The sequence below is a fragment of the Delphinus delphis genome, chromosome 11 (genome assembly GCF_949987515.2).
Source record: "Delphinus delphis chromosome 11, mDelDel1.2, whole genome shotgun sequence".
NCBI classification, from domain to species: Eukaryota; Metazoa; Chordata; class Mammalia; order Artiodactyla; family Delphinidae; genus Delphinus; species Delphinus delphis.
The window spans coordinates 45394135-45417394 of record NC_082693.1 but is presented as its reverse complement, the minus strand read 5'-3'; the positions used below and the strand labels follow the sequence as shown (position 1 = coordinate 45417394).

Below are 23260 nucleotides of genomic sequence, written 5' to 3'. Positions count from 1 at the left end.
GCTTTGACCCAGCAGATCCAGATTTGAAAGGTACGTACATATAGCTTTGGCCTTTGCTGTGGGACTCTGGGACTTATTAATCTTCAGAAAAAGAAGCATTATGTTAGGAGAGTTTCCTTGACCCAGTTTTTTTCCCCCTTATTTTACCACCTTGGATGTGAGGCGGTATGAACGCAGTTAGCATTCAGAGAAGCTGCCACTTGACACTTAGGATGTCACGTGATTAATTTTTCCCTTTTAACTTAGCCTTGGTACCTGTTGAAAAAATATTATCCTCATAAAATCCCAGATATTCTACTCGGTAATTTCTGTAGAACCAAATTCTGCTCTTGGGAACTCTAACACTTGCATTATATAAGTTAGAAGCAGAAATCAGCAGGGAAGAGAAAGAAGAAGAAAATGTGAGAAAAAAATGCAGGTGATGGGCTTCCCTGGTGGTGCAGTGGTTGAGAGTCCGCCTGCCGATGCAGGGGACATGGGTTCGTGCCCCGGTCCGGGAAGATCCCACATGCCGCGGAGCGGCTGGGCCCGTGAGCCATGGCCGCTGAGCCTGCGCATCCGGAGCCTGTGCTCCGCAACGGGAGAGGCCACAACGGTGAGAGGCCCACGTACCGCAAAAAAAAAAAAAAAAAAAAAAAAAAACTATCAACAAAATGAAAAGGCCACCTACTGAATGGGAAAAGATATTTGCAAACAATATCTGATAAGGGGTTACCATCCAAAATATACAAAGAACTCATACAACTCAATATCAAAATAAACAACCTGATTTTAAAATGGGCAGAGGATTTGAATAGACATTTTTCCAAAGAAGACATACACATCATAAAGGGCATACTTCACAGGTTTCATAATCAAGTTTTAAAATGTAATAAAAGCAAATCACAATCATAAAAAATAAAACACAAGTAATAACAAGTACATTGTAGAAAATTTAAAAATGCTATTTATTTGCCTTATTTACCAAATGGTTAGCTACAAAGATACAATTTTTGCCTTGGAGTTTAAGGCAGTTTCATTTCTTACCACAGTTACTTTTTCTGATGCTAGAATCTTCTGTGCTAGAATCTTCTGTGTCTTCTCTGTATTTAATTGCTCATTTACGTTTTATGTTGTCCACTTGGGAACCATGCTTTCTTCATGATCGCTGAAGCTCTGCCATATAAAATGTCATCGTCTTCATATGTTTGAGTAGTACCGATCCCGGTTTTGAAAGTCTCTATGAGCATATCTTGCATAGGTCTTATTATGAGGGATCCTTCCAAAAGGTTCATGGTCATTGAAACAAGATTCAAAAACTTCATCAACAGCCTTCTGAGCTACTTCTTTGCTGATGTTCCTAACAGCCAGGATAGAACGAATGGCTCTGTCTCGCACACAAGTCTAAGGAGAAAAGTATGTGGCTTTAATTTTTTTAATATATGAAAATTTTGTCATGAAATAGTAACATTTTATACAATGTGTGAACCACAGTCAAAATTAATTTCCTCTCATGTTACTTTATTAATTTCTGTCAGTCCAAAGAAGAAAGATTAAATTATGGAACATGTTTAGCTCAACCTAAAATTATTTAGGTATAAGTAAGATCTCCTTCCCCTCCTCCCTTCTTCTCATGTTTCCTAATGATGATAATTTCTAGGCAGTATCTGCTAAACAATAACTCTAACTTTGCAAAATCATAAAAAAGTCTATAAATAAGGTTCTGGTTGAGCTTTTTAATTTGAATAAATATGAAATATACTCCTGTGCCTCTCTCTCCCTTAGCTTTTCAGGTGACCAATGCTAGATAACTTTTCCTTCGAGAGGGGCATCTCCCCTGGAGGCAACAGGAAACCACACATACATACACACAAAATTTGAAGGCATCCTAATTTTTCAGGGGGAAAAAAAAAAATCAAACAACTTTTTTCTTGGGTACATGCTGTACAAAAGCAGGGACTCTGTTCTCTAGGACTCTTCTCCCACTACCTCCACGTATTTTCCATCCTATTGCTAGTTCTATTCATTTTCTGCTGCTGCTACCCAAGTTAAAAAGAGGAGAGATTTCTCTTTCAAAGACTCTGGACTCCGGATGACATGCCTTAACTGCGTTAGCCTCTTCTCTGGGATGTTCTGATGTGCACCCTACTTCCACTGAGAGCCAGAACACACCGCCCATTCGAAGGCTGCCTGAGCTGAATTCACCAGATGAGCAGGGATTGGAGGGCACGGAAGACATGCAGCACAAGTCAGTGGCACATCACTAAGCGGACTTGGCACAGGCTGAAAGCGTAACAGCCCTATCAGAGTAGGCACCCTTCCCAGGCCCCAGGTTTGCCGTCTAACGAACTCCCATTCACTGAGTTCAAAATTTCTCTTCGTAGTTCTCTGTGACCTTCTACCTTCCTCCCCAGAGTTGAGTTACTCTTTTCTCTGGAGAGCCAAGGGCCTTCCTGCTGTTGTTCCAAGCCTGTCCTTTTTGCATCTGGTTAAAACTGCTATCCTGATGCCCATGTACCTGACAAATTGGCCCAGTAACCTCTTCCCATAGAAGAGCTCTGACCAGCCTTTCTCCTAAATGTGGACACAGAGCCCCTTGGTTGCTATGGGCAGAACTGCTCACATTCTTCACCAGTCCATCAGTTCTAAACTTCCTCTCCCCATGCCCATCTATCGTGGCCCTTAAAAGCTTTCTAGTACAGTAGAAACTAACACAACATTGTAGAACAACTATACCCCAATAAAAAAATATAAAGTGTTTCTTTTAGACAAAAACAACAAAAAAGCTTTCTAGCAGGATGGTCTTGCCTACAGTTTTCATTTTGTTTTGCTTACAAAATCGCTCAGCTCAGCTCATCATGATCAAGTCTGTGCTGATCCGAAGCTTTGCTGTCACGTCATACAGCCTTTAAAGGTGTGCTAATACACAGTGCGCTGCAGTGCAGTCTCTGTGCTGACAGGTATTACTTTTGTGTCTAGAGAATACTGTGATGGTTTCAAACCACAAGTCCAGTACTGGTAGGATAAAAGTAAGACAGGCTGTGATTTCACTTCCGGTCCTTATCTACCCCCATCCAAAAGTATCCCACGTGTGAGACCGTAGCGCTTTTCACTGTGAAAATCTCTCACTTAGTCGCACAGCTTGCCCATAATTATAAACTAGAACTGAATTCCATCTATTTGGCTTCAGGGACACACATTTTGTATTCTTTCATATAAGTAGTGCTTTCAAATTTCAAATACTAAATATACTTCTCATTTTTCTATTCATTATTTCCACTCATAGCACTCTTAACAGTAAATGATTTCATATGTTAGTTTTTACCTGATGGTGTCGTTTTAATCCAAAATGTAACCTGAATATTTCATTTAAAAGTGAGCAGTCTCCACTAAGGTTAGCAGCTCGAACCTATCACAAAGACAGAAGGCAAACAAACAGAAAATAAGCACTCGTGCTCTATACCTTTATATCAATTGATTTTTTTAATTGTAAAATATAAAATTGGTATATTTTTCTGAGAACAGAGTACCTGTAAGATTTTTTTTTTTTAACTCTATTGACTTAAGAAGTTCTTAAGAAAAAGAGCAGATATCCATGAGCTACACTAGGCAGCGCCAGATACACTGTGGGCAATCACCTATTCAAAGGGAATTTTCAAAACTTTCCACCAGAGTCTTACAGACAGAACTAATTTCTTTTGGAACCAAAAGTCAAAGAGTTGGACCTCAAAGTTAAAGATTATGCTCTCTACAAAATACAAACACTGCTAGAAATTACCAAAAGGACTTCAAGAAAGCATTCTTCCAAAGATCTACAAACTGAGTTTCAGTGTGAGCTTAAAACTGAATACGTCAGTACCTAAGACACTTTAGGCACACAAACCTCCCAGCTCTCCTAGCCCAAACCACTGAAACTCTCTCGGACCTTCCCTTAAACCCGTGTAAGTTCATGCCCTTCCTCCAGGGTCTTGATGGGCCTATGAAAAATTAAGTGGTACAGAGAATCAAGAACATTCCAAACTGGGCATGCTATGAACATGACAGCCTGAAGTTAGTATGTATTTTCTATATCTTTAAGGTAAAAAGCAGCTTTAATAGGTGAAAGAGTCATGGAATCACCCACATGGATTCTACAGCCAACCTGGCCACGTTTTTGCTCATTCACTGCAATCAGAATGGCCCACTTCTTGTTACTTCTATAATAACATGGCTTCATTCCTCTGAGGAGCTCAAAGCACTTAACACACTTTAACTAGCTAACAGGCATTAATTCTCATAACACCCAAGAGAGAGAAATTTTAAAAGCTCAGATTTCGGTCTTCTTTCCAAATAATATGAGTTATAATCAGATGCAGTGAGGCTACTTATTAATTTCAAGGGAAAGAGAAAATAATCTAAGTTATAAAGTATAAGCTTGAAATTTATATTAGTTTTCTTTAGCTTCTCAGCACACTGCACTCTTCAATTAATGAAATGCAAGTATGAAATACAAATGTCTTTCTAGGAGCATACATATGTGTGTATTTCTGACAGCAATCCAAAATGCTTAATAATAAATATCTTCCTATGTTGTACTTTTGAAACGAACTGTTTTACTCTAGGGAAAGCTAGGAACTTTACCTATGGAAGGCAGCACAGCAAACCACTCAAGAACCTTGGTTGTAATCCTGCCTCTGCCACTTACTAGGTATGGTATCTGAACAACTGCCTCACTTTTCACAGAAATAAAATGGGGATAACAGTATCTACCTCAATGGGCTGTTGTGAATATTAAATAAGAGTCCACAGGGCTTCCCTGGTGGCACAGTGGTTGAGAGTCCGCCTGCCGATGCGGGGGACACGGGTTCGTGCCCCGGTCCGGGAAGATCCCACATGCCGTGGAGCGGCTGGGCCCGTAAGCAGTGGCCGCTGCGCCTGCGCGTCCGAAGCCTGTGCTCCGCAACGGGAGAGGCCGCAACAGTGAGAGGCCCGCGTACCGCAAAAAAAAAAAAAAAAAAAAAGGTCCACAAACAGCACAGGGTTAGGGTTTGGCACACAGCCCCTCAGTAAATATTAACTGTAAAGTTTTTGTATTATATAGTTTATTCCATAGGAAAAAGAGCTTATTATTAAAAGTCATCACTATTATTAGGATTTAAAGGTTATATTTAAGACAATTCTAAAAAGATACTTAAATGTCTACCTGCTGTATCTAAAAGAATTGTATTCAATAGTTAAAAATGTAAACTGAAGACTAATGTGGAATTATGACAAGAAAAGGAATACGTTTAAATAAATCATCCTTGAATAAAATGTTCAAACGCACAACAGTGTCCTTGGGGAAGAAGTACCTTCTACGATAAAACTTACCTCAGAGCAAGCCAAGTGCCTGACGTTGGTGAACCAGTCGACATGAGCTCGACAATGATCGAATGCGTGAATGAGCTCATGGGTGACCACTCTGTTCATATGCGCCTGATTACAGATATTATTCTGGCACAAAACAATCTAAGAAGCACCAAAATGAGGAGAGTTCGGTTATTTCTAAGATCTACTCTCACTTCGTAGATTCCATCTTCTCTCTCACCTGAGTGGGCTCAACTGCCTGGAAAGCCTCACCCACTCTATCCACCCAACACCCACCCCTCCATCAAGGCTCGGTCTTCATACATTCTCCATGAAGCCTTCCCAATGGCTAACTTCTCCCTTCTCCTCTCTCTGGACTACATAGCACTTAGTTTAAGGACATTTATTCACACACCACCCTCACTGGGTTGACTGTACCAGCCATCTTAGACTCCACAGTCTTGTATTAAGAGTGGACTCTGAAATGAAGCAGGGAGATTCAAATTCCAGCCCCACTCCTTACTAAGTCAGTGACCTTGGGCAAGTTTCTTAAGCTTTCTGTGCCGCAGTTTCCTCAACTATAAAAAAGGAGATGACTTAGAGTACCTACCTCTTAGAATTGTGAGAATTAAATGAGAATATGTGTAAAATGTTTCTTATCAAGTTTCTCAATAAGCAATGAATCAACAATGAATGACCACACTGTCCCATCCTACTAGAATTGCCAGGAAAAGTCCTCAGAAAGAGCTTCAGAAAGAAGTGCAAAAAGCCAGCAGCACACTGAGCAGGACCCTATAAGAATAATAAAGACGTGAGGGGTCCTAATAATAATAGTCCCCACTTACTGTGTACTTACTGTGTGCCAGACACTGGGACATGTCCCAGGTGTTTTATATACATTCATTCAACATTCATTTATTCAACTAATATTTATCAAGACCTACTAGAGATTTATAATCTACTAATGGAGATAGAAATTAATCAAGTATTTACCAAAATGTTTAAACACATGCAGTGACAGTTGTCATGAAGAAAAACCCAGGTTGTCACGAGTACATACAATGAGAGTGCCTGACCTGGTCTGCAGGGTTGGGAAAGGCTTTTCTGCAGAAGGAATGTTTAAACTGGGATCTAATGGATGAACAGGAGTTAAATTCGAGGAGAGGGGAAGGGAGCATTCCAGACAGAGAACAACATAGGCAAAGGGTAGGGGGAGGGTTGAAGGAAAAGAATGTTGGAGAAGCCGACGGCGGCAGGCCTGTAGTACCAAGCACAGAGTTGGAGGTGGCAGGCATGAGATAGGGCTGGTGAGGTCGGCAGGGGCCAAATCACTCTTTATCCTGACAACAGTGGGAAGTCACTGAAAGGGAGTAGTGAAACGGGGGGTGTTTTATTTTGTTTTTATCCTTTTGACCACAGTTGGAAAAATAAACAAAAGATGATCAAAACTGGATACACAGAGACTAGTTGAAGGCAAATGAAGTATTCTAGGCAAGAGATAATAGTTCCAGAGCTAGGATGGTGGGGGCCTAAAAAGGTATTTAGGAGGGAGACTGGACAAAATTTGGTGTCGGACAGAATATGGGAAGGGAATCAGAGGTATCAAGGATGATCCCTAAATTTCTGGCATGGGTAATAGGACGGATGGTGGTACCGTTCACCGAGATATGCAAAACTAAAAGACCAGGATGGGTGGGGATGGAGGATCGTAAAAATCAATTTGAACTTGGACATGTCACGTCTGAGGTGCCTTTAGGACACCCAAGTGTAGGTGTTCAGTGAACACTTGGCGATATGGATGTGGAGTTCAAGAGAAAGCTCTGACCCAGCAAAGTAAATGAGATCCCCTCGGTAGAATGCAGAGTAGAAAAGAAGGGGCTCTAACACCAAGGATTAAGGGACTTCATTTAAGGGCTGGTAGAGGAAGCTAAGTTAGCAAAGGAGCAACCACAAGAGTGTGGCAGACTGGAAACCATGGCAAGAAAGTGGCATTAGCTGTTAACGTCAAGTGTGTGCATGTGATAGGACCTCCACTCTAGCCAGATACCTTGGAATAACTCTTGCCCACGAGCACTGGGAGAGAAGGTGAAGAACATTCACAGCAGCATTGTTTATAATAATAATAATAAAGTGGGAAACAATCGATACTCGATAGGGTGAACGCTAGTACAGACATATAATGGAATAATATACAACACAAACTAAATTAACCAGAGGTGCACACAGCAACACAGAAGAATCTCACGATGTTGAACGAAAGAATTAAGTTACAAAGACTGTATGATTTCATAAAATGACAAAGTATTACACATGACCCCAAGTATAAAGCTTAAAAGGAGGAAACTAAACACCTTGTTGGACTGTACACATAGATGGCAAAACCATTCAGACAAGCAGGGAATGGTTATCACGGAAGTCAGAATAAGGAAGGGAGGGGGTTGTAACCCAAGAGGGGCACACAGGCTTCTGAAGTCCTGGCAGTGTTTTATTTCTCAAATCTGGGTGGTAGTTATATAGATGTTCATTTTACTATTACGACTGAAAGTGTACGTACAGGTATTTTACTCTTCTATATGAATGAGATACTTCACAACAAACGTTTTAATTAAAAAAAAAAAAAAAGAGTGCCCAACTGTGTATAACACTGCTGAGAAATAAGATGAAGATTCAAAACGTGCACTCTAACCCCCAAAGAGGATGAACTTACCAAGACCCATCTTGGGAGCTACAGGTGTTGGCGATTATCAATTTACAAATGAGGAAACTGAGAATAAAACGAATAACTTGCCCAAGCCCCACAGCTAATAAGCAGGGGAACTAGGATTTGAACTCAAAGTCTATGTGGCTCCAAAACTCAGACACCTCACCCCTCTGCTATGTTGCTCTTTCCCATGATTACCATGAAACAGCTATAAATAACTCAAATACATATAAAATTCCCTAGCAGGAAACAATTAAATGTACTTCAATGTGTCATATATTCATGATGGAAACAGTGACTTACAACACTTTTATCTACCCTCATATCACATGACACATCCATCTACCACCTCAAGACTGTCAAAACCCCCCATTGACTTAAAACTTGTAACATTTATTGACTTAAGTGCTCTGCTTACTATGATAAGTAGTTTACAAGAGAAATCACATTTAATTCTCATAACCATTCTATAAGATAAATACAATCATTACCCATATTTTACAGGTGAGAAAACTCACTCTCCTCATCAAAAATTCTCAAAGATCTATCACTTCTCACCGTGTAAAGGTGAAACTCTATCTTGGCATTCAAAGCCTCCCACCATATAGCCTATCTTTCTTTCCAATCCTATTTCTCCTCATTCCCCATGCATTCCTGCCCTCCAGCTGAACTAGACAACATGCCATTCCCCAAATACACCTTGTGCTTTCTCAACACGTCACCTTTGCTCATGCTCCCCCTGCTTTTGGCAACAGTCTTTGTCTTCTTTGCCCCTGAAGAGCCTTTACATCCTCTAGCTGACTCTGCTGGCATCTTTCAGTCAATCACATCACTGTCCCATTGTGGTAACCACACCCACCTCAAAGAGTTTAACCCGCCTCAAATTTTATCATTGTCTCTGCGTTCCTGTCTTGTCTCCCCTGTGAGAAGTAAGGACCTTAAGAGTAAGGACCACAGTTAACTCATTTTTTGAATTCTACACAAAGTCTACCAAATGGAATGCCCAGCACATAGAAGGCAATCAGCAAACATCAGGAGAGAGAACTGGAGGAAAGAGGACAGCTTGGTAGACCGCCTACCTGAGACACTGAAGCATCAAAACCTCCACTGACATTTCCATTACAATCTTCACAAGAAAAGTGTCTTTCTCTGTTAACAGCGCTGGAAGGTAAGAATGGATTAAAAAGACCACGTCCAGAAGTAGTGTGCGTGGGGCACAGGGGAAACAGCCCTGGGCCAGGAGACCCAGATGACACATCTCTCCATCACTATCACACAGGACACCTTGGGAAAGCAACCCAACACCAGGACTCAGTTCTCTCATCTATAAATAAGGAAACTGTCTCTGCAAAATCTATCCCAGTTCAAATTCTATGCTATGATTCCATAAAGAATTTGATCAACTCATTAAGACCATATTGGAAATATGCTGGAGTTTCTGCCCTTGGGCCAGAATGTTAAGAAGTGGACCTCAGAAATCACTTCTTCCGATCTCCTCAAAGTTTAACAACACCTGGAAGGCTTCTACGTGCATAACAAGCTGAGATTTCTTCTCCGTTAAGGAGAATGCTGGGACTGGCATAGTGGAAAAACCAGGTTTGGTGATTACTTACAAGTAAGATTTTAAGTATCGTCTTTACTAAATACCTGAGGTGAACAGTAGAGCCAGAGATGTGGAGTTAGGGCTGAAGAGGTCCAGAGAGAACACGGCCTGCCTGGGGAGAGTGCAGCCAACCACCACCACCTACCATATGGAAAGGGCTTTGTGGCCTGAAGTGAAATATCTCAAGTACTTCCAGTTTGGGTGGGGATTTTTTGTTTTCAGCAGCCAGAATACGGAGCAGCACTTCAAAAAGATTCACTTACCAACCCGAATGCTTCATGGCATCAAGCAGCAGTTTAACATATGGATCTAGAAAGATATTGATTCAGTTACATATGGTAATTGGAAAAAAAGAGCACCAATTAAATGATCCAAATAGCATTGTAAGATATTATCAAACAAAACCTCACAAATCTTAGCAAAGTAATACCATCTTAAAAATGATAAAAAATGAATATGAAAAGATAAGCTTAAATTAACATAAAAGCAAGTCTTTAATGAAATGAAACACTGATAGAAATACCAAAATGGGTAGTACCAAACATCTTAGATAACATCAAATATGCTTTTCAGTTAAATGATCGAACACAATGTATTAAAATATATACCAAGGGGCTTCCCTGGTGGCGCAGTGGTTGAGAATCCACCTGCCAATGCAGGGGACACGGGTTCGAGCCCTGGTCCGGGAAGATCCCACATGACGCGGAGCATCTAAGCCTGTGCACCACAACTACTGAGCCTGTGCTCTAGAGCCCGAGAGACACAACTACTGAGCCGCATGCCACAACTACTGAAGCCTGCACGCCTAGAGCCCGTGCTCTGCGATGAGAAGTCACCGCAATGAGAAGCCCACGCACCGGAACGAAGAGTAGCCCCTTTTTACTGCAACTAGAGAAAGCCTGCATGCAGCAACGAAGACCCAACATAGCCAAAAATAAATAAATAAAATAAATTTATTTTTAAAATAAATTAATTAAAAAAAATATATATATACACACACACACACACACACCCCCCCCAAAAGACTGAGAAAATTTGGGACCAATATCCATAGAAACAAATAGCAGCATAGTATCCAGGTTAGAGGAAGGCAGTAGGTAGCCCCACTATTGTCTGTCCTGGTCTGTGAATAGTGTCCCATTCTGAGTACCATACTCTAAACAGGACCTGCCAACCGAAGCTGTTCCATGGGAGAAAGTGACTAGAACAGTGCAGGACTACTTTCCACAGGAAGCAAGAAAGGGATCTGTAGATTTGGAAAAGAGAAAAAAGGCTTAACTAGGGCCACAGTAGCTTCAAGTACCTGAAGGGGTGCCGTGTGGGAATAAATTCAGCCAACATTTCTTCAGAGGGCAGCACAAGGACCAAAGGGCAGAAGTTACAAAGGGCACATTTCAACTCAGTATGAGAAAGGATTTTTCCAACAATCAAAGCTGTCGATACAAGAGCCCAATAGCCTCAAAGGGCCTCAAAGATAATCTGTTCCAGCAGAGGTCTATAAACACTCTGGTCAACTGATGGCACAGAGGTTTCCGGTCAGTGATGGGGGTTGGAAAGGCCTAGATGACTCCTGAGGCCCCCCCACTTCTAAGAATCTATGAGGGACTTCCCTGGTGGCACAGTGGTTGAGAATCTGCCTACCAATGCAGGGGACACGGGTTTGATCCCTGGTCCGGGAAGATACCACATGCCGCAGAGCGACTAAGCCCGTGCACCAAAACTACTGAGCTCTGTGCTGCAACTACTGAAGCCTGCGTGCCTAGAACCCATGCTCTGCAACAAGAGAAGCCACCACAATGAGCTCAAGCACTGCAACAAAGAGTAGCCCCTGCTTGCCACAACTAGAGAATGCCCGCACAAAGCAACGAAGACGCAATGCAGCCAAAAATAAATAAAATTAAAAAAAAAAAACTTTATAAAAAAAAGTGGGGGGCGGAGTCAAGACAGCATACTAGGAGGATGCAGAATGCGCGTCTCCTCACAATTAGGGCACCTACCAGGCACCAGTGGGGGACCACAGACACCTAAGGGGATGGGAGGAACCCCCAGCAACTGGGTAGGACGTGGGGCATTGGGGGAGCGAAGGGGGAGGAGAAGCGGAGGCCGGACAAGACTGGCGCCCCTGAGGGGCGGCTGGGGGAGGGCAAGGGATTCCCACGGCCGAAGGGGGAAATTGGGGAACCACTGGGAGGGCAGAGTATCAAAAGGGGGAGTTGCCATGCTTCCCCTGACTACTTGGGCCCCCAGGAACCTGCTGAGATCCCAGGCCTGATCCTCCGCCCACCTAGGCCCCCTCCAGCCACACGGGTCCTGAGGGAGTGGGAGGGAGGGAAGGGGGAGCAAAAGTAAAGGCTGGACCTCCGGGACCAGCACCCCAGAGGGGTGGCTGGGGGAGGGGAGGAGTTCCTACACCCAGCGGGACCCCCCCCAGTTAGGTGTCCAGTGGCGATGGGGGAGACCCTGCGGGAGACAGTGGGGGAGGGGCACGAAGGAATGGAGCCAGTGCCTTCCCTGTCCACTTAGGCACCGGGAGGCCTAATCCTCTGCCATTGGAGCCTCCCTTGTGCCCCACAGAGCCCAAGGCCCACCCCTCTAACCACACCCAGGGCCCCACCTCTACACTCGGAGACACCCTCTGAGACCCCCTCCAACGCAATGGACCTAAACCCCACCCACACACCCTCACTCAGCACCCTACCTCCAAACTCCGGAACTCCACACTCCAGAGGCCATCCTTTTGACGTGCTGCCTCTCCCCTTCCGTGGGCAGGTCCTAAGCAGAGGCCCCACACCATGCTCAAACATCACCCCCAACCTGCCTAGGTTCTGCCCCACCCTAAACCCCACCCCTGCCTGAGTTCCGCCCCTGTCTAAGTTTCACCCCCATAGCCAAGGCCTTTTTTTTTTTTCCATTTTTACATTAGGGTTCTGTGTTACCTTGTTGATTCATTGTTGTTCATTCTTTTATATTTTTATTTTTTTTACTCTTTTATTTTTCTAATTTTATTTTATTCTTTATACTTTGTTATTGTTCTCTCCTTTTGGCTTGTTCACCCCCCCCTTTTTTTTTCTTTTTTTCTCTTGTGGTTTTATTTTACCCTGCTGCAGTTGTTTCAATTATAGTTTTATTTTTCCTAATATATTTTTTTATCTTTCTAATTTTATTTTGTTTTTTATTCTTTGATATTGTACTGTTCCTTTTTTCTTTCTTTCTTCCTTTTTTTTTTCTTTTCTTAATGCACCACAAAGCTTGTGGGGTCTTGGATCCCAGGCGGGAGATCGGGCCAAGCTCCTGTGGTGGGAGCACTGAGTCCAAACCGCTGGACTAACAGAGAACCTCAGACCCCAGGGAATATCAACCAGAGTGAGGCCTCCTGGAGGTCCTCATCTCAGCACCAAGACCCAGCTCTATCCAACTGCCTGCAAACTCCAGTGCTGGAGGCCTGAGGCCAAACAACCAGTAAGACAAGAAGACGGCACCACCCATTAAAAAAAAAAAAAAAATGCAACGACAAAAAAATGTTACAGAGGAAGGAGCAAGATAAAAAACCTACAAGACCAAATAAAGGAAGATGAAATAGACAAACTACCTGAAAAAGAATTCAGAGTAATGAGAGTAACGATGATCCAAAATCTCAGAAACAGAATGGAGAAAACACAAGTAACATTTAACAAGGATCTAGAAGAACTAAAGAGCAAACAAACAGTGATGAGCAACACAATTACTGAAATTAAAAATACTCTGGAAGGAATCAATAACAGAATAACTGAGGCAGAAGAACAGATAAGTGAGCTGGAAGATACAATGGTGGAAATAACTGCCAGGGAGCAGAATAAAGAAAAAAGAATGAAAAGAATTGAGGACAGTCTCAGAGAGCTCTGGGACAACACTAAACACACCAACATTCGAATTATAGGGCTCCCAGAAGAAGAAGAGAACAAGAAAGGGTCTGAGAAAATATTTGAAGAGATTATAGTTGAAAACTTCCCTAACATGGGAAACGTAATAGTCAGTCAAGTCCAGGAAGTGCAGAGAGTACCATACAGGATCAACCCAAAGAGAAACACACTGAGACACATATTAATCAAACTATCAAAAATTAAATACAAAGAAAAAATATTAAAAGCAGCAAGGGAAAAGCAACAAATAACATACAAGGGAATCCCCATAAGGTTAACAGCTGATTTTTCAGCAGAAACTCTGCAAGCCACAAGGGAGTGGCAGGACATATTTAAAGTGCTGAAAGGGAAAAACCTACAACCGAGATTACTCTACCCAACAAGCAACTCATTCAGATTCAATGGAGAAATTAAAACCTTTACAGATAAGCAAAAGTTAAGAGAATTCAGCACCACCAAACCAGCTAAAAATGCTAAAGGAACTTCTCTAGGCAGGAAACACAAGAGAAGGAAAAGACCTACAAAAACAAACCCAAAACAATTAAGAAAATGTTAATAGGAACATACATATCGATAATTACATTAAATGTAAATGCTTAAATGCCCCAACCAAAAGACACAGACTGGCTGAATGGATACAAAAAAAGACCTGTACATATGCTGTCTACAAGAGACCCACTTCAGACCTAGGGACACATACAGACTGAAGGTGAGGGGATAGAAAAAGATATTCCATGCAAATGGAAATCAAAAGAAAGCTGGAGTAGCAATATTCATATGAGATAAAATAGCCTTTAAAATAAAGACTATTACAAGAGACAAGGAAGGACACTACATAATGATCAAAGGGATCAATCCAAGAAGATAAAAGAATTATAAATATATATGCACCCAACATAGGAGCACCTCAATACATAAGCCAACTGCTAACAGCTATAAAAGAGGAAATCGACAGTAATACAATAATAGTGGGGGACTTTAACACCTCACTTACACCAATGGACAGATCATCCAAACAGAATATTAATAAGGAAACACAAGCTTTAAATGACACAACAGACCAGATAGATTTAATTGATATTTATAGGACATTCCATCCAAAAAGAGCAGATTACACTTTCTTCTCAAGTGCACACAGAACACTCTCCAGGATAGATCACATCTTGGGTCACAAATCAAGCCTTGGTAAATTTAAGAAAACTGAAATCATATCAAGCATCTTTTCCGACCACGGTGCTATGAAATTAGAAATCAACAATTACAGGGAAAAAAACGTAAAAAACACAAACACATGGAGGCTAAACACTACGTTACTAAATAACCAAGAGATCACCGAAGAAATCAAAGAGGAAATCAAAAAATACCTAGAGACAAATTACAACGAAAACACGGTGATCCAAAACCTATGGAATGCAGCAAAAGCAGTTCTAAGAGGGAAGTTTATAGCAATACAAACCTACCTCAAGAAACAAGAAAAATCTCAAATAAACAATCTAAACTTACACCTAAAGCAATTAGAGAAAGAACAACAACCAAAAAAACACCAAAGTTAGCAGAAGGAAATAAATCATAAAGATCAGCTCAGAAATAAATGAAAAAGAAATGAAGGAAACAATAGCAAAGATCAATAAAACTAAAAGCTGGCTCTTTGAGAAGATAAACAAAATTGATAAACCATCAGCCAGACTCATCAAGAAAAAAAGGGAGAAGACTCAAATCAACAGAATTAGAAATGAAAAAGGAGAAGTAAAAACTGACACTGCAGAAATACAAAGGATCATTAGAGATTACTACAAGCAACTATATGCCAATAAAATGGACAACCTGGAAGAAATGGACAAATTCTTAGAAATGCACAATCTTCTGAGACTGAACCAGGAAGAAATAGAAAATATAAACAGACCAATCACAAGCACCGAAATTGAAACTGTGATTAAAAATCTTCCAACAAACAAAAGCCCAGGACCAGATGGCTTCACTGGCAAATTCTATCAAACATTTAGACAAGAGCTAGCACCTAATCCTTCTCAAACTCTTCCAAAATATAGCAGAGGGAGGAACACTCCCAAACTCATTGTACGAGCCCACCACCACCCTGATACCAAAACCAGACAAAGATGTCACAAAAAAGAAAACTACAGGCCAATATCTCTGAAGTAGTTAGATGCAAAAGTCCTCAACAAAATACTAGCAAACAGAATCCAACAGCACATTAAAATGATCATTAAAAGGATCATACACCATGATCAAGTGGGGTTTATCCCAGGAATGCAAGGATTCTTCAATATATGCAAATCAATCAATGTGATACACCATACTAACAAACTGAAGGATAAAAACCATATGATAATCTCAATAGATGCAGAAAAAGCTTTCGACAAGATTGAACACCCATTTATGATAAAAACTCTCCAGAAAGTAGGCATAGCAGGAACCTATGTCAACATAATAAAGGCTATATGACAAACCCAGCCAACAACGTTCTCAATGGTGAAACACTGAAACCATTTCCTCTAAGATCAGGAACAAGACAAGGTTGCCCACTCTCACCACTATTATTCAACATAGTTTTAGAAGTTTTAGCCACAGCAGTCAGCGAAGAAAAAGAAATAAAACGAATCCAAATCAGAAAAGAAGTCATCTGTTTGCAGATGACATGATACTATACCTAGAGAATCCTAAAGATGCTACCAGAAAACTACTAGACCTAATCAACAAATCTGGTAAAGTAACGGTACAAAATTAATGGACAGAAATCTCTTGCATTCCTATACACTAATGATGAGAAATCTGAATAAGAAATTAAGGAAACACTCCCATTTACCACTGCAACAAAAAGAATAAAATACTTAGGAATAAACCTACCTAAGGAGACAAAAGACCTGTATGCAGAAAACGATAAGACACTGATGAAAGAAATTAAAGATGATACAAACAGATGGAGAGATATACTATGTTCTTGGATTGGAAGAATCAACATTGTGAAGATGACTATACTACCCAAAGCAATCTACAGATTCAATGCAATCCCTATCAAACTACCAATGGCATTTTTCACAGAACTAGAACGAAAAAAATACACAATTTGTATAGAAACACAAAAGACCCCGAATAGCCAAAGCAATCTTGAGAAAGAAAAACAGCTGGAGGAATCAGGCTCCCTGACTTCAGACTATATTACAAAGCTACACTAATCAAGACAGTATGGTACTGGCACAAAACCAGAAATATAGATCAAAGGAACAGGATAGAAAGCTCAGAGATAAACCCACGCACATATGGTCACCTTATCTTTGATAAAGGAGGCAAGAATATACAATAGAGAAAAGAGAGCCTCTTCAATAAGTGATGCTGGGAAAACTAGACAGCTACATGTAAAAGAATGATATTAGAACACTTCCTAACACCATACACAAAAATAAACTCAAAATGGATTAAAGACCTAAATGTAAGGCCAGACACTATCAAACTCTTAGAGAAAAACATAAGCAGAACACTCCATGACATAAATCACATTAAGATCCTTTTTGACCCACCTCCTAGAGAAATGGAAATAAAAACAAAAATAGGGGCTTCCGGGGCTTCCCTGGTGGTGCAGTGGTTGAGAATCTGCCTGCCGATGCAGGGGACACGGGTTCGTGCCCCGGTCCGGTAAGATCCCACATGCCGCGGAGCGGCTGGGCCCGTGAGCCGTGGCCGCTGAGCCTGCGCGTCCGGAGCTTGTGCTCCGCAACGGGAGAGGCCACAACAGTGAGAGGCCCAAGTACGGCAAAAAAAAAAAAAAAAATAGGGGCTTCCTTGGTGGCGCAGTGGTTGAGAATCTGCCTGCTAATGCAGGGGACAGGGGTTCGAGCCCTGGTCTGGGAGGATCCCACATGCCGTGGAACAGTTAGGCCCGCGAGACACAACTACTGAGCCTGCGCATCCGGAGCCTATGCCCCACAACAAGAGAGGCCGCGACAGTGAGAGGCCCGCGCACCGCGATGAAGAGTGGCCCCCGCTCGCCACAACCGGAGAAAGCCCTCGCACAGAAACGGAGACCCAAAACAGCCAAAACTAAATAAATTAATAAACTCCTACCCCCAACATCTTCTTTAAAAAAATAATAATAAATAAATAAATAAATAAACAAATGGGACCTAATGAAACTTAAAAGCTTTTGCACAGCAAAGGAAACCATAAACAAGACGAAAAGACAACCCTCAGAATGGGAGAAAATATTTGCAAATGAAGAAATGGACAAAGGATTAATCTCCAAAATACACAAGCAGCTCATGCAGGTCAATATCAAAAAACAAACAACCCAACCCAAAAATGGGCAGAAGACCTAAATAGACATTTCTGCAAAGAAGATATACAGATTGCCAACAAACACTTGAAAGGACACTCAACATCACTAATCATTAGAGAAATGCAAATCAAAACTACAATGAGGTTATCACTTCACACTGGTCAGAATGGCATCATCAAAAAATCTACAAACAATAAATGGTGGAGGAGGTGTGGAGAAAAGGCAACCCTCTTGCACTGTTGGTGTGAATGTAAATTGATACAGCCACTATGGAGAACAGTATGGAGGTTCCTTAAAAAACTAAAAATAGAACTACCATATGACCCAGCAATCCCACTACTGGGCATATACCCTGAGAAAACCATAATTCAAAAAGAGTCATGTACCAAAATGTTCATTGCAGCACTATTTACAACAGCCAGGACAAGGAACCAACGTAAGTGTCCATCGACAGATGAATGGATAAAGCAGATGTGGCACATATATACAATGGAATATTACTCTGCCATAAAAAGAAATGAGGGCTTCCCTGGTAGCGCAGTGGTTGACAGTCGGCCTGCTGATGCAGGGGACACGGGTTCGTGCCCCGGTCCGGGAAGATCCCACATGCCGCAGAGCGGCTGGGCCCGTGAGCCATGGCCGCTGAGCCTGCGCATCAGGAGCCTGTGCTCCGCAACAGGAGACGCCACAGCAGTGAGGGGCCCGCGTACCGCAAAAAAAAAAAAAAAAAAGAAAAAAAAGAAATGAAACTGAGTTATTTGTAGTGAGGTGGATGGACCTAGAGTCTGTCATACAGAGTGAAGTTAGTCAGAAGGAGAAAAACAAGTACCGTATGCTAACACATACATATGGAATCTAAAAAAAAAAAGTGGAACCTAGGAGTAGGACAGGAATAAAGACACAGACGTAGAGAATGGACTTGAGGACATGGGGAGGGGGAAGGGTAAGCTGGGATACAGTGAGAGAGTAGCATTGACATATATACACTACCAAACGTGAAATAGATAGCTAGCGGGAAGCAGCTGCGTAGCACAGGGAGATCAGCTCAGTGCTTTGCAACCACCTAGAGGAGTGGGATAAGGAGGGTGGGAGGGAGACACAAGACGGAGGGGATATGGGGATATACATATGCATATAGCTGATTCACTTTGTTATACAGCAGAAACTAACACAACACTGTAAAGCAATTAAAATCCAATAAAGATGCTTAAAAAAAAAGCAAGAAGAGAAAAATACAAATAAAAGTTGTTATTTATAAAAAAAAAAAGAATCTATGTGCCTGCTAAATTACAGCAAAGTATTATGAACCCAAGTGCCTCTAATATCAACTTTTCGCATAGATGTCCTGTCTGAGAGTATAAATGCACAGCAAATTACATGCAAGCAAAAAAAAAAGAGAGAAAAAAACCAAGGTTTTTAAGTGCTGAAAGCAAAAACAGGTGAGTAAAATTAGTGTGGGATGAGAAAGTTAGGTATAGGTTACTGCTTTACTAACCTGACCCCTCTTAAGAGTGTTAACAATAAAACAATTATTATTAATAATAAGTATTATTTAGTGTATATCAGGTATCAGGCACCATACTAAGTGCATTATTATTCAAGCAACTAAGAGTTTTACAAAGTTGAAATGGATTCAAAAGCCTACAGTCCTCTTAAAAAAAAAAATTTCTGGGAGCACATTGGTTTGGTACTTCAAAAAGGACCTGCAGTATTTGGAATGGATTTGCTTTGGAGAAAAAGAAAACAAAGGTCGCCCTTGAGGTCTGATTTCTCCCATCACACTCGCCCCAGGGATAGGATTTTACAGCTTTAAGTTGATGCTTTAATACTACCAACAGGTTCTCCCAGCAGCCTTCCCCTTGAAAGGCTGAGGCGGGTTAATTCCTACTGGGTCTCAAGTTCAGCACCTCACCCTCCTCATATCCTGCCTATATCAACTCTTCATCCACTTTTTGGCTCTGCCACTGTAAGAACAGCTACCTTTTCTTTACTCAGCTCCTGATATGCTGGCCCTTTACACTCATAAAATCTATTCCTCACAACAACCCTAAAAGGGGTATTTTTATCCCTCCCCCACTCCCTTTTTTTTTTCCCCTCAGATAAAGATAGAGAGGATCAGAGAGTTAAATCACTCTTCCATACGTAACAAGGGATCAAAATTTGAACCCATGTCTAATTCTGCAGCCTACGTTCTTTCCACTGCATTCCACTTTGAAACATCTTAAAGGCAGGGTCCCAACTCCTCTCTGTATTTGCCCAAACCAGAACCTAGGAGGCATTCAATACATATTTGCAAAGTAAATACAATGACATCATTTTCTCTACTCCCCCTCCTCCTCCCTTGACTCCCTAGATGCAGGTAATCTCAAGAAGGCTGGAAAATAATTGGGTGGTTGACTTTCGAAGTGTGACTGGCCAGCTATTAAACAGTAACCTTACTTTGGAACAATAAGTTTAAGTCTTTGATTTTCTAAATGTACCTAAAGTAAACTTTAGATGGCAATGTAAAAAAGTTAAGAAATCTCTAGTGCAATGTCCCTGGGATTAGAGAAAAATTGGTCAGCAGATGGTGTCCCTATTTAACTCACAACAGTGGTTCTTAACCTTTTTGGGATCGTGGGTCTCTCTGAGAATATCATGGAGCTATGAACTCTCTCCCCAGAAAAATGCACTTAGGGGCATACACATACGGTTTCGTAGTCCATGTCAGGAATTTCTACACTCTGACGTCCACCCATGTATGAAGGTTAAGAACCCTTTCCATCAAAGGGTAGGATTGCAAAACTTGTTTTTAACAGGAGGGAAGAGGGCAGGGCACAACCCTTAAAGAATGACAGAGCTGTTGTGGACACGACATAAACTGGTTAAAACCTGGTTAGAACCGATTAGGCCCAAGATGGAAGAAGATTCAACTTCCAGTAGATCTTGAGCCTCATTATACGCTCATTGTAATACATTAGCGTATGCTACATAACACACCCACGGGCACCATGACTGTTCCAAGGCTAACTATAAAAGACCGAAAAGTGGGCAGTGGCCCAAATCCTGGAAATCCCCACCCCTTCTCCAAAATAGTTGGAATAATCCTCCCACTCATTAGCCTATGAAATTACCCAGCCCATAAAAACTAACCACCCATATTTCCTGGCTGCTCTCACCTTTTGAGACACTGTATTCTGTCTATGGAATGTGTATCTCCCAGGGCCTCTCCCCTTCTGAGATGGCCCACACTCTATGGAGTGTGTGTCTCTCTCTCAACAAATCTACTTCTTACCTATCACTTTGCCTCTCGCCGAATTGCTTCTGCAGTGAGACATAAAGAACCTGAGCTTCATTAAGTCCTGAGACCAGGAGAGCAATTTCAATTAAAAGGCAGTGGGTTCGAGTCCCAGTCTGCGGGTTCAAGTCCCAAGCTGAGTTTTGGCGGGGTTCAAATCCCATCTGAGTTGTGCAGTTTCAGCAGGTATGCCTTAATTAACATGGTTCTTTAAAACTCTGCTTCACCTGGACTCTCAATTCCTCATATTACTGCATAATTTACCTAAAATATCAAAGGATCTGTCAGACCAGTGCGCGTGACGGAAAGGGCAAACTCCTAACCCAACTCCTCAATCACGCCGCAAGCAAAAGTAGTGCTGAAAGGGGCCTCAGCGCTTCCTCTGATGGAAACTGAGGCTCAGACCCCCACACCCGCCCTCACAAAAATCTGCCTTTAACTCTGCACTTGGTGCCTGAACCCCGCCCCCGACCTGGGCTGAACCCGGAGCTCCCTAGCGGAGCGGCACCAAGGCCCCTCCCTGCCCGCCGGCTCTCAGACACCCCCCACCGCACCCTCCGCAGACGCCCAGCCCCCAGGCTCACGGCTCCTACTTGTCTCCAAAGTCTGCAAGAGCATAAGCTGGCACTTCTGGTTGTTGGTGAAGAAGCTGGAGAGGAACCCTTGCTGTGGCTTCCCCTGAGCCAACCGCTCCGGGAAGACCTGGCACCCGACGTGTTGCTGCTGCAGCTGCTCCCCCGCAGCGGGGCCCGGGCCGCGTTCATCCGGAGCTCCTGCCATGCCGCCCACGGACTTTGCAGCTGCTTCCGCCCGCCTCAGGCGGCCCGAGGGGAGACAGGGAAAGGCAACCTCCCTCCCGCCTACCCACAGCCCAGGCCCTCCCTCCGCCGAGCCGACCTGGCGCCAGCCGGGCGACGACCGCAGGGGTCCACAAGCCCGGAGACCGAAGGAGCGCTGGGCCACGGGCGCCGGGAGGGAAGACGGTAACGGGGCGGGGCGACGGCTGCTAGGCGGGCAAGGGGCGGGGCCAAGCGCCTGCTGGCTGAGCTGGGGTTAGAGAGTACCCTCGCAGGCTACAACCCGCCTGATGGGGGCTCGGCCTTCGCCGCTCAGCGTGCTTGTGCCGTCCCCATAAGCCTTGTTCCGCAGCCCTGCTTACTCGTGCACACTCTGTCCTTACCTCCTGACCAGTACTGGCCATTAAATACCCTTCTCCCTCTGAAGGTTTCTGCCATCTTCGCACTCCCTGCTTTGTCCACCAGCAGGCTAATTGCAGCCTCTGGTCCACCTCTCTCTCTTGACGCCCCAAGCCATATTAAAAGCCCTGTTTTTCAGAAACGTTTGAAAGCTGCAATTATAATGAATGGTCGCGTCAAAACCCTCAAAATATAAGACCCAACTACTTTTTTTCTGCCTCTTCTAGGCCCATTCGCCCACCCTACTCTTTTGCCACTGCAAATAACTCTCTGATAATTGATGAAATAAAATTCATATTTTATGGCAAGGCAAGAAAAATTTAAACAAAATTTTTCTCTGCCAGTTTGGGCCTCCTCCCTCCCCCTTAGAGTATATTGTGCATCTGCATTAACCAGACCTCCTTAGAAGATATTCCTTCTTAATCTTGTATAGGGTCAGGATGACCCACTACTCCATAACTCCTTGGGAGATAACCTTCCTTCTGTCAATAATTCATTTGACGTATAATACTTTGTCTCAAAAACTTCTTTAACTGTGCTGTGATTTCTAGTGGGTGAAACAGTGCTCAGAGCTTTCTGAAAGACTGTCTCCCAGGTTATAATCCTCAGATTCGCTCAAATAAAATTTTCCATTTCTTTCTTAGATCGACTATTAATTTTTTCATCAACATAACAAAATACAACCTTTTTACTTATAACTCCAAGCCTTAACTCATATTTCCAACTTTAAGCCCCCATCCTCAGTCCTTATGATCCAGGTCCTGATCAAATCTTCCTAATCCACAGGGCCTTCCCAGATACCTTAAGCAAAATTAATCTCTCCTGATCTCCCAATGTACAAAGTACTTCATACCTATTATGGCTTCATCACTGCCTGACAGGTTTTAACTAATTTGTGTTTCTCTTTTCCCAGTAAATTTACTCAGTTCAACTCACACATTTATTCAGTACCTGCTATGATGGGCCAGGCATGGCAGCAGAAACAGGAT

General features: G+C 42.5%; 1 protein-coding gene across 12 annotated transcripts in view; it reads right to left on the bottom strand.

The window, feature by feature from the left end:
• Positions 1–501: 501 nt before the first annotated feature.
• ATP23 (ATP23 metallopeptidase and ATP synthase assembly factor homolog) overlaps positions 502–23260 on the bottom strand; it is a 97124-nt gene continuing 74365 nt past the window's right edge. For 3 of the 12 annotated variants that reach the window (XM_060025117.1, XM_060025118.1, XM_060025119.1), the window contains 5 exons: positions 9872–9917; positions 9085–9166; positions 5329–5466; positions 3305–3388; positions 502–1383 (listed from right to left, as the gene is read on the bottom strand). In XM_060025117.1, the coding sequence (XP_059881100.1) occupies positions 1180–1383; positions 3305–3388; positions 5329–5466; positions 9085–9166; positions 9872–9917 (554 nt within the window). In that variant the 3' untranslated portion in view covers positions 502–1179. Of the gene's footprint in view, positions 1384–3304; positions 3389–5328; positions 5467–5914; positions 6021–9084; positions 9167–9871; positions 9918–12306; positions 12381–21072; positions 21340–21659; positions 22053–23260 lie in introns of those variants that run through there. The other 9 variants (XM_060025120.1, XM_060025111.1, XM_060025113.1 and 6 more) reach the window with 9 other exon arrangements.